Here is a 19,331-nt window from a genome sequence, read left to right as displayed (position 1 = left end):
TTTTTCAGTCGCTTGCACCATAAATTTTGATGGCATCACCTTACTCAACAGTTTCAACCTCAGAATTGCTGTGTTTTCAGCACAAGGAGCATTAAAACCTGTGTGCATCCTGCCCAAGGACCTGGATCATCAGGTCTCACTGACCTAAGAACATATGTATTTCAAGAAAAAAAACCCTCTACAGTCTTCTTCAGCACACAGCTAGCTGTAACTGGAACAGGTTCAGATCAAAATATAAAAATGTTTGATGCCTGCTTTGTTTTTGAAGACATTCCCTTACTGTTGCAGAGTGTTTGTGTCCACGAACAGACGCCATAAGAGTATAGGAGAATAAAAGAAAGAACCTGTCACAGCTAAAAAGTTTATTTGGTATTTCTACAGTATGGCACTGACTATTCAAGGAATATTTGGATAAACCTGAAATTACAATAAGTGTTTTGCATGTCCAAAGTTCGCCTGGCCATCATCCACACACCCACCCCAAAACCCCATAAAAAGCCTTTAAAAATTACTAACGCTGTTGGTGGTAAAAGAGCATTGGTATATTGCAACAACACTTGTGCCTCAAAAAATTCTGCTACAAACTCCAGGTTGGATTTCACTCATATTCAGTAATGATATGCTGGCTCTTTTACACAATCTCTACAGGTCTGAACGTGACTGTACTGCATTTATCAACAGCAAGCATTTACATGATTAGCTGATCTTCTCTTCAACTCCAACTACTCCATCTGACCTCCATGACTCATCTTCCAGCCCTGAGTATTTCAGATAAGACTTTTGAATTAGCCACTCTCATGCCACAGATTAGAGTTGCTCGTGCTAAAAATAATACTGTACAGAAGGAACACTGTAATTTTACAGTTCTTCTACAGTGACAAAACAGTCAAAGGAGGAGACTCAATAAATGAATGTGACAATTTTTTTTTTTACTCAGCCTGTCACCCAGCTTATTTTACAAGCATGGGCATCTCAAGGATATTTTTAAGACAGCAGCCCATTTAAGTGCTAAGAAGCCACACATTACCACACTGACCGTTTGCACTAGTGTTTAAAGATTTCAACTAGGTCAAGACATTGCTGAGTTAGATTCATCTACAAAGATGCTGCAGTCATATTTCAGATCCTGCTTGTCTATATTTAGTAAAGATAAGAGCTGGAACTAGCTTCAGTGTTGGAGAAAAGATGCTCAAATGATTCTGACCAGCTTGCTGTGATTTCATGCTTTCACCAACAACCAATAAACTCACTGTCCTGGAACTGTTTAAACTACTTTTTATTAGCAATGGTCAATTTCCTCTTGCACTGCAGAGTAATCATCTTGTTTGGTTTGTATGGACTAAATGCTACCCCTGAGTAAACACACAACAGCCTCTTTGTGAACCTTTCTTTCTAAAAGTATACAGATTTTTTTCTAAAGGAAGACAGTTTTTTCTACCTCTCTCATATGAGCCCAGAGGAGGGCAAGTTACAAAAAAGCTTGTAAGGTGTGGATGAAAAGTGCATGGAGGAGTGAAAGTATGGTGGAAAAAGTAAAGAAAAAAAAAAAGAGGGGGAAAGAAAAATAAGGGTGGGGTCTCCGTTCAAATTATATACCTCTGCAAAATGACAGTGTTATTTCTTACACACTGGTTAAAACTTCACAGAATAGGAACTGATTGTTAAAGGCATAGGCTTGAACACTGGACATATTTAAGTTTTCTATGTGCATGTTTAGAGCTATCTATGTGATTGCCTAAATTTTCAGCTGAAGTGAGCCCTTGTTGCTTCAATACATTATTCAGGGAGTCCATTGAAATGCACAGCATGTCTCACAGGCTGCTTGTCCCAGAACAGCAACTGCAGGACTACCCACGTGAGACAGACAATTAAGAGCATTTGGAAACAGAGGGATTTAAGGTTTGAAGCTGCTCTGGCAGGGTCTCTCAGCACACTGACAGAAGGTGCAACTTGCAGCACAGACCCCAGCTGCAACTTTTCATGGACCCTCCTTCTACACCTGTGAGTAATCTGTTGCCATTTCCTCTGAGGTCATCCCTACTAAAGCCTCCAGTCCCTGCAGACGAAACCCCAGTCTGGCCTCATTCTCCCCAGATTGTGACCAGTCAGCAGGCTTCTGAAGAAAATCAATCAGGCTGCCTGATAGCCCCAGACATACCATGAAGAAACATGCTGAGAGGTACTAATTGCAAGGACAGCTGTCCTTCCTTACCCACCCCTATCAAGACAGCCAACACCAACATCACCGCTGTTACAACAGTCAAGAAAACTGCACACACGGCTCTGTCTGCTGAGGCTGCATACAGACCAATTGCAGGTGGTGAAACCCTGATCCTCCATGCCAATAATGGCATCAAATAATTTACATGAACTGAGACCTCACCCTTATTTTTCTTTTCCTTTTTTTTTTTTTCTTTAATTTTTCCACCATACTTTCACTCCTTCATGCATTTTTCATCCACACCTCACAAGCTTTTGTTATTTGACAGTTTATTGGCAGGCTGGGGATATAAGTCCATTTCTATACCTAAAAGCAGTAAATTGTCTTTTAGCATAGTTCGTCTAACATGATTTCTTCAGATAATGGTGTTTAGTATCAAGCATTTATTCCTGAAAGATAGGAAGTTTTGTCAGGATAGAAAATGAGGATGAAAATACTTGAATCTGTTTAATATTAATTTAATCTTACATGGCCAAAGTTTGAATACAGCTGCAAAACCTTTTAATGTAACAATCTGTGTAAGAACCTAATCCTGTGTATTGCTAATACCTAGTGTAGTGTTACTACAAGCAATCTCACACTTGAATATGTAAAACCCTCCATGTAACTATTTTATCACTGAAATGCTAACACAGTATCACTTCAGCAGTACATCCTGAAATAGTATTGCAGATAACTTTTATTCACATTATCACAACTTTCCTAGATTTCCCTGCTTACACAAAACTAAGTGGTTTTTTTAGACTACAGCTCCATATGGGGGGAGAAAGGATACAGGGGTAGTGCCTCTTCTCTACTGCAGGTAAGTAGAAAGCAGAAGGTGGAAGTACCTCACTTTCAGCTGGAAGAGCTCACGATGCACGCATGGGGGGAGCCAACGTTGCACTCCACAGAGGGACAAGACATATCAACTTGTAAAGCACAAGGAGAGCAGAAAAGGACTGCAAATCCAAATCTCACTTTATTCTTTGCTTCGGTCCTGGGCACCCACCTGCTGCTTCCCTGGATCTGGTCACACCTTGTGCCTTTAGGATCACATGCGTGAAGGCCATTTACATCTTCTTGAGTCTCTTATTTTGGGGCACTGCTTTAAAGCAAATACTAAAAATTCTCTGACATTTCAGAAGTCAGGTTAGTGATTTGTGGACTAACCTGTATTCCTCAGCTATGTGACTGCTATTTGGAGCACATTAAAGGAGACCGCTACACTGAAAATCATTTAGATAAGGGCCACGAGAATAAAGATCAGAGTAAAAAAAGTCAGTAAGAGACTTCAATAAAATCCTTGAGGAGCTCGTGAAAGAGAAAGCTGAAAGGCCTTGACAGTAATCTGTAACTGTGCGAAGAGCATACATTCAGCAATTTCTACTATATAGCAGATAAAGACATAAAAAGCATGAAAATCAAAGCAAGACATATCCAAACCAGAAGGCACACGTTTTTCTCACTGAGTATATTCATTGGAAGAGCTTACCCATGGTTGTAGGACCATCTAAAGCCACCAGTCACTTCAAAGAAAACACGGAATGTCCTCCTCCTTCCAGCAGGTGTTAATGGTTTCCTTACAGTTTGCCACGCAGCAGGTTAGACTAAAAGGTCTAACTAGTCCCCTTCCAGCATTCCAGTTGTGGAAAAAAATACTTCTTTTATTTATTTGAAGAAGCTTACTGCCGAATTCTGTAACCTTTGATACTGGGACTCCAAAGACCGAATGCACCAGAGAGAGGTAGAAGACACACAGCTACTGGTCTGCAGCACACGGTGCAATCCAGAACCGCGCTTCCCACATGCAAGCCTTGCCTTGTCAGGAAGAGAGTTCATTACTTATGCAAGTATTTGATGGTCCAGCAAAGGAAGTTTGGCTGAGATTTTACGGTGGCTGACTGTCTATGAAGGCACAAGCTGCAGCGCTATGGAACAGTTTAGATTAAGTCATTACAAAGCCTTCACACATTCACCATGAAATAACTGAATACTCCACTTTATCAGCTCCAATTGTTAAAAATGGGAAAAGCCCTGCAACAATCATGAATCACACCTCTGTAAACTTTAAGGTTTAAAATAATAAAAAACTTTGAGTTGCCTCTACTTGATTTAAATGTGGAGTGTACATGTTTGTTCTATCACCATGAGGGCCAGCAACTTCCTAGCTAAAAGTCAAAATCAGATTCAAGTAATATTAAAACATTAGCACTTGATCACATCCCTTTTTCAATATTGAGGCCACAAGCCGTTTCTCCCTTCTCCAACGCATTTTGCCCCTTCATGTGGTTCATTCCCTCAGTGGCCCATAAAAGACGCCTACAAAGCACAATGCTGACATAACACACAGACTTGTTGCTTGGTGCTTTCTCAAGCGAGGAAACGTTCCAGTGCAATTCCTATGCTAAAAAATATATGGTTTTATAAAATTATCTCCTAAGGAGCCCTTTCTCCTCCCTGTATCAAGCCTTTTCTTGAAAGCCGTAATGGGAAATGAGCCAGGCTTAAATCACAGCCAATATCTGATATGTGTAAATGAGGAACGCCACAAAATATTCAGCCGAACAGCTTTAGGTTGCTAGGACACCAGAGGTCGGGCAGCACTGAAAGGGCAGATTATTCCCACCCCGGCGCAGGCACAGGGCTCCATTCATGATAGAACGGCTGCTGCCTCCAGGCTGCTGCCTGCAAGGGTGCCATGACCCAGCTCTCCTGGAGCACCCCTCTTGCCTGGCTCCCCCAGGACCCCGCGCTGAGCCCCACCCCGGCATGCAGGTCCCTCTGCACTGAAAATGCCCTGTCAGGCTGCGCGTGGTCTTTGCTGTTTTTCATCACTGCTGAGGGCTTGCTTTAATCTGGGGGAGCTCAGGACACCGGGGAGCTGCCCGAGACCTATGCTGCTGCAGACTGGCAGTGGGTGGTCTGGAGAGCTGCTTTAAGTTTTAAAAGTCTGAGAAAACCTGTAACACTGCAGTTAATTTACTTTTTAAGTCTAGAGAGGGGAAATTCAAATTTATGAAAAGTGAACGGGGATCCCCGTGATCAGCAATGACATCTACCTGGCTCACAGCAAGAGTTGCGTGATGGCCCAGATAAATGACCCAGCTCAAGCCCATGTAATCAGTATGTTAATTACTCCTACATCTTAGATCTCAGCACGTCTCAGATAGCATCAAACTAACTTTCGCATATTCTTAGAATTTGGTCCTTCGAACTGCTGCTCTTGTATCCCTACACATTTTTATAGGCTGAGAGTTCGGGTTGTTCAGCCTGAAGAAAAGGCTCTGGGGAGAACTTACAGCGGCCTTCCAGTAGTTAAAGGGGCCTACAGGAAAGGTGGGGAGGCACCCTTGATCAGGGAATGTAGTGATAGTACGAGGGGTAAGAGTCTTAAACTGAAAGAGGATAGATTTAGATTAGATCTCAGGAAGAAATTCTTCCCTGTGAGGGTGGTGAGACACTGGAACAGGTTGCCCAGAGAAGCTGTGCCTGCCCCCTCCCTGGCAGTGTTCAAGGCCAGGTTGGACGGGGCTCTGAGCAACCTGATCCAGTGGAAGGTGTCCCTGCCATCGCAGGGGGGCTGGAACTAGGTGATCTTTAAGGTCCCTTCCAACCCAAACCATTCTATGATTCTATAAATTCAGGGCTTGCCTTGCAGGTCTGTGACTGACTAGACAAGGGGGTATCAAGACTAGTGAAACGTGTGTGTGTGTGTGTGAGTGTGTTCACAGGAAAGGGACAAGAAAATGAAGGTAGTCGATTGTTCTTCTGTACATTAATTTCACAGAAAACAACAAATACATTCTCCTTGGACTGCTTTGTGTCAGCAGTGAAAGTGCATCTAACTGATCACAGAGTCTCAAGGGTGCGTTTACACCACGATCAGAAAATATGGAAGAGGGATGGAAAAAATCCACTGCTGGAGCAGGAAGAGCCATGTTCTGACTGACATACCAGCACTATGTTCTCCTGGGACAGGTCAGCAGCACAGACTCCACGCCACTGGAACAATGGATGGAACAGTGTTCTCTCCTCCTCTGCACAAGAAACTTGCAACTTTAGGCTGGGTACACAACTGTATGGGCACACAACTGTGCATATGTCTCACCTCTTCAGAGCTGTATGACAAGAGGCATTGTGGCTCCAGGTACTCTATTATGTGCTGGCCAGCACACCCAAAGCATAAAACCAATAATAACTTAAGAAAAGCATTTAGACATGTGCTTAGAGCTCACTGATGCCAATGAGATGTACATGCCCTTTAAGAACATGGATGATTTGAGACGTGCTAGGTTGCGCATGCCAGTGGTCACAGGCAAATGGCAATTTTGGATGACTGAACAGAAGTTTCTCCCCTGAGAAACTTCTAGGCTGGCTTCAATATACAACAGAACATAACCATTAATGTTTGAGTCAGAAAGAGACACTGAAGATAGAATCAACTTTCCTAAACGCAACTTTGCTATGCGAATTGTCTGCTTATATTAAAAACTTCCGTGAAGCTAATTTAAAGTGCTAAACCACTTTTAACAAAAATCATCATTTTTCCCTTTGAAATACTACTTAAATAATGAGGCTATTTCTTTTTGGCTGAATATGCACAAATGGTGGCAGGCTGCAGATGGACATACTCATCCTTTTCATGCTGAATCTGGGGCAGCCATTCATTTGAGAAAGCCAGTATCATGGAGGATTTGGCATTTTTCTGGCTTTCTGAAATTGGATGTCTTCTCTCAATCCATGTACTTTATTACTGCTTGACTATTAAAAGTTTTGAGACACCCCAAAGCCCCTACTTACATACTTAATGCTTAAGATTTCTCAATCTACAGAGAGTAAGCTTCAAAAATGCCACAACAGATCTCATCATGTAAATGGTAGAAATATAACATAGCACTATGACTTTGGTGACAAACTTGCCTTTTCTACACTAAACATTGCACAATGCTCACAGGTGTGTGTGACAATTCAAAGTGGAAACCAAAACAAAAAATTCCCAGTGTTCCAAATGATTTATGTGGGGCAACAGGCTGCTTAGCTCACCAGCAACTTCACAGACCTGAAAGAGTGTATGCTTACCTACCCCGTGCTTGTGACTGAACAACAAAATTAGTACGGGTCCACAGAGCCCCCTGAGGTGCTACCACCTCCCCAGCAAAGCTCCCACGAGCAGCACAGGGCTGAACAGGGAATGCACATCAGGAACATGGAGGTGGCAAACCAACAAAAGCAACCTCAAACCTCATCCTGTGTCAGCCAAAATCTTCCTGTGGCTGACTGCCGTCACACAGCTACAACTCAGCTGATGTCCTGAAACATGGACATTACAACTACTACATTCCACTTCATACAGCTGAAACCAAAACCTCACTTCTGTAACTCCAACAGTGAAATAACAACAGTGTTAGGAATGGACCTGCCTTGATTCTTAGGCTTATAAACCACCTAAACCCACCACGAACAGTAAATTCTGAGCTTAAGTTAGACAACAACATAAGATGCTTTGATACACTTTCAGCAAATTTTTCATGTTTAAAGTTTCATCTTACAAGGTGACAGCAGATGTGCTGAAGTGTACTTTGTCCTTACAAATACATCACAGTGACGTTTTTTTCCCCATGAAGTCTTTGCTTTTTTGCCACCTCTTGTAACTAAATTAAGAAAAGCCACATATATATATATATATATATATATATACACACGCACACATTAACAGGATATTTACAGTTGAAGAGAAAAAAGTTTTGCAACTGAGCCCAGTCTACTCCTAAACATTACCTTCTGCTCTTTACATGGATTTCGTGTTCTGAGGTTAGCTCTGACAAAGATCTGTGAATAGCTGGGACAGTACTATAACTTTCAGATAATTCCTATCAGTAATCTAGCTGTACTGGAAAAAATCACTGTTGTTATGCTTCCATTTATGTTAAAGGTTGTAAATACAATTTTTTGAGTAAGCCAACAAATGGTAAAACAAATCTTGTCTTTTTTTTGAAACTAAGCAGTTCTAGCAATAGAAACACTGAATACATACCACCCATGTTCCACACAACAAAAATGCCTATGTTTTGACCTCCTACCACTGTTACCACTTGGGGTTTAAAAGGACACATCTTGACATCAGTGGGAGAAGAGCAACTACAAGTTATGAGAACTCCCTTTCCCAGTCCCATAGTCACTTCAACAGATTGTATCTCCTCCATCTAGATTTGCAAGCCAAATCTAGGGTTGCACTTCTTGAGACCAGAATAAAACTCCCATAGACTTCAATGATGCAGGATCAAACCCATTCCCTTTATAACAGGTTCTCTCAAGCAACATTATCCTAATTTTCTACCCTGTGGCTGAATTCTAATGTTTGCAGAGGCAAGCTCTTTAAGTGGGAAAGCAAGAAGCAAAATGCAGATCCCAGAAGCAATGGCAATCAGTGGTGAAGAACAGAGCTATTTTACCTGCTGGGTTGAGTTGGGAGCTTTATTTCATTGGGGGCGGAAGGGGGGGAGAGTTGACACAGCAAAGAAAGTCAAAATATACTGCACTTATGGTATCCTTTCCACTGCTACTGCAATTATTATTTTTTTTCCAGGCATATTCTGTTTCCTGTATTTCTATAGCAAAAAAAATAGTCTCAAATGTGCCCCATCAACTTTCTCCAGTAAAATTACAAAATTAATTTAGGTTTCTGGGTGCTTTCTGGACTCCCTCTACCCCAAACACATTTGTTCCCAGTGTCGCTTTCTTATTATCTAATCAAAGCAAAACTACAGCCATGCCTTATGCCTTAATAAATTACAGGAATACAACAGTCCTAAACTTTACATAGCTGATTTTCCTCAATCTATGCCACAGAATGATGAACAACAGAAAAGATCTTTCTCCAGAAAGTAGCCCATCACTACAATACAGGTCTTCCCCCCTCTGCACATGCAGCTCTACTTCTGCTGACTTTTTCCCTGCTGTGAACAATCACCCCTTTAACTTTCAAACAGAGTGTGATTTATTAAAGCAGACTGTTTGGCAGTAAAGCTCTCCTGGCATTCAAAAATATGATTAGTCCAGTAAATTTAGTAGTTTTTTCATAACGATGCTGCGTGAAACTTACCCTCTTTAAAATACAAGCCCAGAAACATTTCCAGTACAGCTTGCTCAGCCAAACTCCAGGCACTTTCTTTTCTTTTTCTACAAATCCTCTGCAGCTCCAAGGTTAAAATTATTAAAAAACCTGCATGAATTAAACCCCTTACCTTTTAAGGCTTTTTCACCCTTCAGCGTTCGCCCATTGTGAAAAACTGAATCTTTAGCAGTTGCAGCTATGCACACACACACAGACACACACAGAACAGGGCTTTCTTCAGCTCACTGGTATTTCAAGTCTTTCATGTGATATCTTTGGCTGTACTTGCTTAATTCATTCCTGCTGTTACTCAAAGGAAGTCAAGCCTAGCGAGGGCTGGCTCTACAGCAACTGCTGTAGATATTCCTGACTAACAGGACATGAGGGCTAATCTCACCTTATAGGCATCAAGAATGTAAATATATTTCACAGCCAACAAATTCCTAAACTTTAAGAGATAAAATGCACAAAATGCCCTAAGACACAGTTTAGCAAGGGAGTTACAAACGTTAACGTTTTTGCTATAGAACAATACTCTGTACCCCAGCAATGCTTTTGGAACTCTAAGGATGTCTATTTATCATGGGCTGTGCATATTCGTTGGAGGAGTTACCATGAGAACACAGCAAACAGGATTTGAATGTAAATTGCCATCTAGAGATGTGGGGGGATTTTTTTTGTTGTAGTTAAAAAAGAAAACTTCCAAAGCTTGATGAAGTACACACTTCTGCACATACATTTGCATGACAATGCTTGCAATTCAAATACTTGGTAGAGTGCACAAGAAGGAAGAAAAGCCAAGTTCTTTGCTCGGTATTTACAAAAAGCAAATACTTCAGACTTGGGATCAGTAGTTTCAGTTCCACGAACGCCCATCCCTGTCAGACAATCACATATGAAGGAATTCATAACACATAAAAAAATCCATCAGGTGGCACAAAACGTAGAAATATTCAAGCACTTGAAGTCAGCTGGAGACAGTAAGCCCCTCTGCCGCTGACAGATCAATTACTGTAGCAGTCAAAATTCTTCTCACTTCTAAATATCACACTGAACTACAAAGCAAGTGTTGCACTTTAAAAACACCCCACCCCTAGGTATTTTAATTCTTCCCCAGAATTGTTCTGGTACTTTGCCATTTGGGCTACCTCCTCCCCCAGGTCCCTCCTGAAGCAGAGTTTCCTCCCCATGCATCCCCCTCACCCTGCTCACAAGAGCACACTGCCATGGTTACTATCTGAGATTCAAAAATTACTCCCATCACTTATGGACAGAGTCCTACCAAATGGTCTATCCGGGAAACCTGGCAACTGTGCACGTACGTGCTGCAAAACATGCAAAAATCTGTTTGCCTACACTGCCTGGAGTTTGATGCAATCTTTACAGCACAGCATCTGCTCCCACTCTGGCACTACCCCATCTCAGCTCTCTATCCACAGCCTTAAACACCTCAATTTTAAACTCCTTATACCACAGTCACTGAAAGACAAACCCTAATATACTTAGCAAAGGGATGCCTAGTCTGCTCTGCTTAGTAAACAACAAACCTTGATGAAGAAGGAAGACATGCCTGTCTGGGTGACTGCCCGGAGAGTGGAATGACCTACTTCAGCCCAGCAAGCAGCGACGCTCTGATATGGGGACAAAGGGACAACCCAGTGGCTCCTGGGCAGCATAACTGACAACAGGCTGCACCGCAGGAGTGATGGGACCAATCTTTTGGAGGTGGCATAGAAGACAGGCACTGCCTATGCAGCATGAAATTCCTTACAGGAATCATCTCGTTCTGTCAGCCAGGGATTCAGATTCACACGTAACCCTACTGCCGGCACTTTGTGAGCAGGAATGATTGCTCTCCTCACACCCACTCTCCTTATCACTTTTACCTAAGGAGTCTTCTAGTGCCTGACCTAATTACTCAAGTGATGTGCCAGAAAATGATGCAGCTGGGACATACTCCACAAGTCTTGATTTGAAGCTGTGTAATTCTGCAAAACCCAAGGCGACAAGATCCAGGTAGCTGAATTAAGTGGCGTTGGTCGGGCATGATGCCACACCTTACGACTGCGCCTTCCTGATTATGAACAATAAAGCCTTATTAAGTAGTTGAAGGTCTAAGGATAAACATTGGCCCTGTGCACTTGTTGGCCTGCAAGATCGGGCCAACGTGCTGTGTTTTGGGAAACGGTTGCTTGCCCTCTCAAAGGATAAACCTGAACAGCAGCTCCCTGAGCCTGACCCACGCTGCCCCAGCAAGCCTGATCTGTGCTCAGAGCCTGTGGCTCTGCTTCCTTCAGAAGCAATGACAGAAGTAACTGGCAACCAGAAAGCCTTCTTAAAACAAGTATTTACTGAGAGCTGAGATGAGAAATTTTTAAAATAGACAATACAGATCTCTAATATATGAGCTGCTTATACACTGTAAATTAATACTACCAGACCTTAACTTTCTACAGATAGCACCACACACACCCAGCAGCTGTACCTGGGCCATATAATCTATTCCCTTTACTTTTGAGGTATGACAGAGTAGCTATTAACAGCATAATGAGGTTTTCTATTCCCTTTTTCTTATGGATAGCAAGTCAAATTTACCCTGTGATCTGTTAGCTCCCAGTACCAGAGAACATTGCAGCCTCACTGCAGAAGGGCTACCCCAGGGCTCTGCAACTGAATAAACCATAGACATGCCTCCATTTAGGGTCTAACACTTTTTAGCTTTCAGCTGCTGGGCTCAGCATCCTTAAAAACCTACAAAGGCATCTATTCCCCAGTAAGGTGACCCTTATCACAGTCTGGTGAGTGACTGAGGTTGGTGTATAAAGCACCTGCTTGGTACAAAACTGCAGTAGAATGCACAGAAGTTTGAAACTGGACCACTTTATTAAGAATATTTTTTTTAAAATATAGACTTTAAAAAATGTTTTATCCAGATGCTTAGCAATCCTGTGCTGAAGGTGTAGTAGAATATCCCTGAAGGTCACTGTTTCCCTTCCTGCATTTTTCAAGGTTTTATGTCAGTGCTGTTCTCAATTCAGCGGCATTAGACTTGCACTGTTCTTATCTGTATTTCTGCAGAAAAAAATCTCTCTACAAGGCAAAGTCAGTAACTCATACAGTCAAGCCTCAGTATGACAATATTGCAATTCCAGCTTGACAACCAGTTCATGTACTGCATTCACTGAACTTGTACCTGCTCCACACCCAGCATACAATCATCCTCGCAGATGGGGCCAAGACATTCTCTTATTGTTTCTTTGTACCATGCTCCTGAGCTGTACTGCTAACTGGTGTTTAGGCTGGTATCATGCTATACTTATGTTTGTAATCATACAGAGCTATTTTAAGAGCACAAGTTTAATTCAGACGCCAAGAGAAATAGGTTTGCATCTTATTTTGTATTAGGGGACGTACTGCTTGCTATTCCAGGGCGTCTCATGGCCATTAATGACCTATGCCTCAAAGTACATTACAGGTGCCAATAGTCACACCTTGATCCCTTTAAATGGCTCTGTCCCCAGAAGCAATGTTAGCAGTCTTATTGCCTTGACAGTAATTTTTCCAGAACAAATATGAAGCATGATAGCAGCAAGCCTCACAGAATTTATTACAGAGCTTTTTCTACCAGTCTTCCTTTGAATTGCAAAGTTATTACTAGTTCCACTTTTTCTTTTGCTCCCTGTAACCCCTACCCTGCAGTAGATTTACAACACAGGTTTAATCTTGTCTTATTTCTTTACCTTAACCTAATTAAATTTTAAGATCAAAAAAATTAATATAAAAAACCTGCAGAGAAACAGAACTGCCCCTTCAGAGCTCACACAAGCTTCAGAGAAGGTGGCTTTTATCTTGCCAGTGGCAAGACCATCACCGCAACAGAGGAATGAGACAGACAATAATTGAGTAGACAGGGAGGTAAGCAGAGACCCTGCAATCCTGTTCAGGTGGCATGCACTAACACAGGTTCCCTAAAAAAACCCAAAAGAAAGTTAAAATTCTCTTCTACATCAAATTCATGCCAGCTCTAATGAAGTCAGGATTTTCCCTATCTGGACCAAATTGGACTTAAATCTGTAAGAGTTCTCTACAGGCATGAGAGAACAGCTACATCTGACCTGTTGGTCTCAAGAACAGGGAATTATAGAAGCAAGCTGTAATAATTGAGGTTTTAAGAGCCCAGCACGGATAAGGCCATGCAGATGCTGGAGGTAGGGGCCACTTGCAATGATTATGTCAGTTGCTATGAAGAAGACAATATATTTTCTGAAGAAAAGTCCTAAATGGAGAAGGGAACTTGAAAAGGCACTTGAACTAATCTGACTGAAGCTGGCTCCTTCTGGCCAACAGGAAAATTTCTGCCTCTGAAACAGCTTGCATAGGAAGTTCAGATCTTAAATTTACCCTTAAATTTACTTCTGAGTGGCACCAAGGCTTAGCAACTTATTAATAACAGTAAGCTGGAACAAACATTCGGCCAATGGCTGTAGTAATGCTTGTAGCTTGTTTTAAAAAGACAGTCTTGTGTGTGTGTGTGGTTGTTGGTTAGTTACTTTTAATTTAAGGTGCACAAAAAAAGGATCGATGAGACCAGAAAAGGCAAGGTTGCAGAGAGGAATCATCGAATAGACAGGAGGCAGGAAGAGAAACATGAGACCAAGAAACAGAGAAAGATTTGTCAAAGTTCAAAAAGCATGAAATAATACATAGTTCTGCAAGCTACACTGAAGAGATGGGGAACTGAGGAGAAATACCCTTCATTAGCAGAAAATACTCATTAAGCATACCAAGTTGAAAAGTTTCCACGTTATGGCTAGTTCAGAACAGACTGGAAACTGTGAAAACAGATACACTGATTGTTCAGGGGTCTCCCAAAGATTAATAGGTCCTCTGTTCTTCTGTCTGAGGCCTGCTCACTGAAATGTCTTGTGACAAAAGGTCATGTACTCTGTGCGCTCCCTTTAGGAAATTGCACTAATGAATGTAGATCCTGCTTTGATATGTAAATGTTCAGTGGTTTACTGCATATGAATTGTTTTTGCTTGCCACTGTAATATATTTAAAAATTAAACTTTTGATCAATTAAAAAATCAAATAATTACTGTATATTATCACATCTCTTAACCAACATGAATATAATGTCTAGAAGAGCAGAGGAAGTAGTCTGCTGCATGTTTTGCTATTCAAAGGCTTGAATTTGTCTTCTATCTGTTCAATCTCATTCACCTAGAGAATTCAAAAATACTTCCAGAGTAAAACAGCTCTCGAGCACCACTAGCTTCTCCCCTCCAGAGTTACAGAGGATGCTGGCTGACAGGTGTGTCACCTATTCATACCCAAGCCAGAGAGCAACAAGTAGCTTGAGAGGCTTTGCTCCTGATAACACAGTTTCAGCTCTCTCCTTGCCGAGTGTGTCTGGTCCAGCTCTCCTTTAATACTGCATATTTCAAAAAAGCAACTAAAACACCCCTTTCTTTCACATCATTTGTTATTTGGCAAACACCTTTTGTTACTTGTTGAAGCATGACATTTTATCATTCTATATCACCATCACTGCAGAATAAAAACCATGAACGGAAAACAGAGAGGAAAATACTCTGTGAACATTTTTACTCTCTTTTAATCCCATTTTCTCTGTTTCAGTGGCTCATCTGAATCTTTCAAGCAGTTACGTTTCTTACCAACCCTCACAAGTGAGTCACGTATGCAATAATCCCTGGCAGTCCATGCAGAGATAACATGTCTCTGAGCTGTGCTGGTTCAGAGCTACGCAAACTGACATTATTTTCCTTTGTCTAACTGAAAAGAAGCATGAAGTTGCATGACAGGATAAACTATGAAATGTTTAATATGATGTGCATCCACAGAATCCAGATGAGCTACAGAGAAGCTAAATGCCATTCATGTGCCTGCTTCTCTACCTGCACAATTGGCAGAAGGGGCAACACCAACAATATCACAAGATTGGCACTAAAAATCACGGTGTCTGTGAGACATGGGAGGAAAAGAGAGTAGTGCACAGTGGACAAAAATTAAAACAGTGAATCCCAAGAACACATTTTGAGAGCACTTCCTTAAGTGAAGAATGCTATCAAAAAGTATTATGTATGGTTTTCCTTCTCATTTTCCATCAAGTCTTCTCCTGAATCAGCTACAGCAAGTAAACTGTGCGACCCTTTACTCGTTATTCAAATTGGGTTTCTTATTTGGTAAAGCCACTGAATCAAGTTAGATTTGCAATCATATTAAAACAAAACGAAACATTTTTGTATAAAATTTCAGTGACATTTTATACATACTTTGAAAGGGATTGTCTACAGGAATTTCCTAATCTGTTCCTGCATGCACTCCTGCAATTAGATGTGGTTTCCTGAGACTGAGGCTTCTCAAGCTCCTTCTGCTAATTCTCACAGCTGCTAATTCTGTGAGAACTTTGTTTTAATGATAGTAAAATATATGTGTAGATAAAGTAGCATATGCCAAATTTGTCAGGGATGGAACATACTAGTGGGAAAAGACTGGTAGAGCAACAAGGAACATGGGAGTGAGAACAGTGTTTTCCTTGCTATGGAAATACAACAAATGTCTGGTTCTTGCATCAACCACAGCAAATCCTTGTGACTTTGGTACTGTGGAGATGAGCCTTACTCAGATGCAAAAGGGCAAATAAGGAAAATGTGTGAATTATTTAAATTGTTTTTATAGGCCAGTGGCAGCAAGTGGGCTTTAAGGGTCATGGGGCTTCCAGACAGAAACAGAAGCAGGAAAGAAAATGAGCTTTTCAGAACTGCCCTCCCTCAGTGATCAGGGACTTTGCTACACACATAGGCTCACAGACCCCAGCTGCTGGCCAAGGCACTGTCATCTGTGTGGGTTTGGCTACTTGGTGGCTGCACACCTCATAGCACCAAACACTTCAGGATGCAGAGAGCAGATCTTATCTGCTTCCAGGCCACTCCCGCTTGCTAAAATGCCCACAATCTGCATGTTATTTGACACACCACAAGTAACAGTGAGAAGTGGAGTTAACAGTTATCAACTGAAAAAACGTTAAGTCGAGGATGGACCATCCAGATAACACAAAAACCTGCAATGAAATCTGCCAGGTTTGATGTGCTAGTATCCTGATGTAACCAAGCATCCCAGAAAACTGTAACATGTAAAACTGGATTTATAGCAAAGTCACCTATTTCTAAGTTGTCATGTGAACACCATAAGCCACATTTGTTAGCACCTCTGCCTGTTGCATTTTTGACATAAGCAGACCATACCTGAATAATGGTCTATAAAGCCAAAATCAGTTGCACAAAACCCCACAATATCAGGACCAGGCTAACAATATTAACTTCAGCGATTACTATACCATTAACACTTCATTTCTAGAGAGCTCTCCAACATATCTAAGTAAGTCTTGACATTGCCTTTCATTATCCATGACTCAAATTGATACAGTAAAATTTAGTTTCCAAGTCTGTTTTAAAAACATAATTCTGTAAGCGAACAAAACAGCCAGGACAAAGACACCTAGAACTGTACATAAATTGTAAGACTATGAGCCTGATGACAGTCATTCACACCAGTTTTGCTATATGTACTGCCGTTCACTGCCTCTAGTGATTTAAAACAAACTTTGCGGTTTTGACATTTTCTTCCTAAAAAGGCCCTCTCAGAGTTGTCAAATGTGCAGTGCAGCCTTCTACCTTCCTTTTATAACCATCCTTAGAGCCTGTCATTTATCAGAGTTTGAGCAATGACTATTTAAAAAGGTGCCCAAAGACATGGCCCACATGCAAAAAAAAAAAATCAAAAGCCTTTCCAAGTGCCTTCACTTTGCAGAGCCTCTGCTTTACACAGCGGTAAATAACCAGACTGACAGTGAAACGTTAGGACTGAGACATACAGAAAAGACAGGTGTCATTTTAAATCTTACCTTCTGCACATTGGGTTTGATGCACCGAACAAAGAAAGGATTTGAAGAACTCAGCGTCGCCATTAAAGAATGAAGCGATTCCTAAAACACAGGTAGAAAGAAGACAGCACTTCACAAACCGACTTTTTGTACAAGCAACACACCCGAGCAAAAGCTCTTGCAGCTTAGCATTGCAGACAGTATCTTAACTGCAACACCTAGCGGTATACACCAGAAATTACTGCACCATGTAAGCTCTTGCTTGTGAACATGCAGAATCAATACATGCTTGCTCGTTTCTTCCATCGGCCCTTTTGATCAAAGCTATCATCACTGCTTTACAGTGAACAAGAAACACAGATTGACAGGAAGAAAACTGTTCATAAGGAAATACCAAATTGGAAAGTTGCTGTTTCAGGGATTATTGGAATGACTGCTTAAGACTTAAGATCCACATTCCCAAATTGCTAAACTTGAGCAAGTCAAAAGGAAGCATAAGAGGTCTAAGGCAAAACCGAAATATCCACAAAACCAGGTTTCCTCTTTTCAGTTCAACCATCCCACACACAATCATTTTCCATTTTCCCTGCCATCAGCAGCATATCATGTGCAGGGAGCTCCTCTCTCCTGTGCGTTCTCAACCTTTCTTGCTAAAAGGACACTGATAATAAATGTAAGTCAACAAGAGGGTAGAAAAAAATATTAAAAATTTCTGAAAAAAGAGTTACTTTAGAATACAGTAGAGAATAGTTTTATCAATACCAGATTTCAAAATGCCCTCCTCCTGAAATTAACAAAAATCGAGTAAAGAATAGAGTGGTAAAGAAAACACATCTTACTGAAAGACAATGCTAACATCATTAAGCAGACAGTTTCAGTTATTTCATGTGATGGCTAATGACATTTAGCAACAAAAAGAGAGATTCTAAGGTTCAGCTAAAAAAAACATAGAAGAAAACATGGGATTTTTCCTAGGTTTAAAACTCCGAATGACCCAATACATATTAGACTATCTGTTGTCTGAACCTCAGCCTGGAGATAAAAATCACAAAAATCCCTCAGTCCTTTTATGATTATTACTTTAATTACACATCCGCCCCTTTCCTGCCTGAGCGTTCATTCCATATCTTATTCCAACTTGCCTCATTCTGTATCATTAAGTATGATAACCCTTTTTAAACTGAAGTCTTGCATCTACTTTGCAGAGTTGCAAATGATGGTATAGGAGGGGAGGCCAGGCTCTGAAGAGCCCAGAAAGCTAATAATGATAATGTTTCACGTCTCAAAGGTGGCACTGCATGCCAGGCAGCAGAGAGAATACAAAGCAGGCTGCCAAGGAGACAGAAAACTCACTTTTTAGAGGAACAACACTGTGTGTCCTACCATATGTTTCAGAGCAAAACTGCCAATGGCAGTCTGATACAACAAATTCTTGCTTTAACCTGCAAAGCAAGGGTTTTCTTGATGATTAAACATAAAGTGATAAAGGCAACAGGCAGAGTTGTGGCTGTGCACAGGAGTTGGTACATAGCAAAGGGAACAAACGGTGAAGAGACTGGGAACATAAATGATAGTTCTTGGTTCATTTGTCTTTGCCAGCCTATGGACCAGGGGTCAGGGGTCAGGAAACATTAAACAGACAGCAGATACAAAGACAAATATTTTTGTGTAAAGACAAATATTTACAGCTTCGAAAAGTAAAGGCTTCATCTGTATTAAACCTGCATGAACATTACAACATCTATAGACAACTAAGGCAATTCTCAACACAGGCTACACTTACATAGATTGGGAAAGTTGGTCAGTCTAAACAAAAATAATTTAACTTATTTTCACATTCATCTGTGGTACAGACAGCCAGATTCTGCACAGTGCTGCATGCCTCTAAGTCACCGTCAGGTTACCAGCTAATCTGAAGTTTGCCTTGCTTTAAGCAATAGGCTAAAACAGATGGTATCAAACCTCAGCTATTCTGTGTGCACCCCCAGGCCCGCATTAGGCAGGCTGTCAAATGAAAAGAAGAGTTAACCAACCTATCATGAGAATAAAACTGTGAAGGTAAAGGTCTTATCTTCAGTTGAAATGCGATGGACTAATCCGTGGAAGGC

General features: G+C 41.2%; 1 protein-coding gene across 1 annotated transcript in view; it reads right to left on the bottom strand.

The window, feature by feature from the left end:
* MYO10 (myosin X) overlaps window positions 1-19,331 on the bottom strand; it is a 139,919-nt gene that overhangs the window by 39,656 nt on the left and 80,932 nt on the right. Inside the window, exon 18 of the mRNA XM_026842406.1 lies at window positions 17,245-17,325. Within this exon, the coding sequence (XP_026698207.1) occupies window positions 17,245-17,325 (81 nt within the window). The remainder of the gene's footprint in view (window positions 1-17,244; window positions 17,326-19,331) is intronic.

Source organism: Athene cunicularia (assembly GCF_003259725.1).
Source record: "Athene cunicularia isolate RWA chromosome 2 unlocalized genomic scaffold, athCun1 chr2_part1, whole genome shotgun sequence".
Taxonomy (NCBI): domain Eukaryota; kingdom Metazoa; phylum Chordata; class Aves; order Strigiformes; family Strigidae; genus Athene; species Athene cunicularia.
The sequence above is the reverse complement of the archived record's forward strand: the minus strand, read 5'-3'. Positions and strand labels throughout refer to the sequence as shown.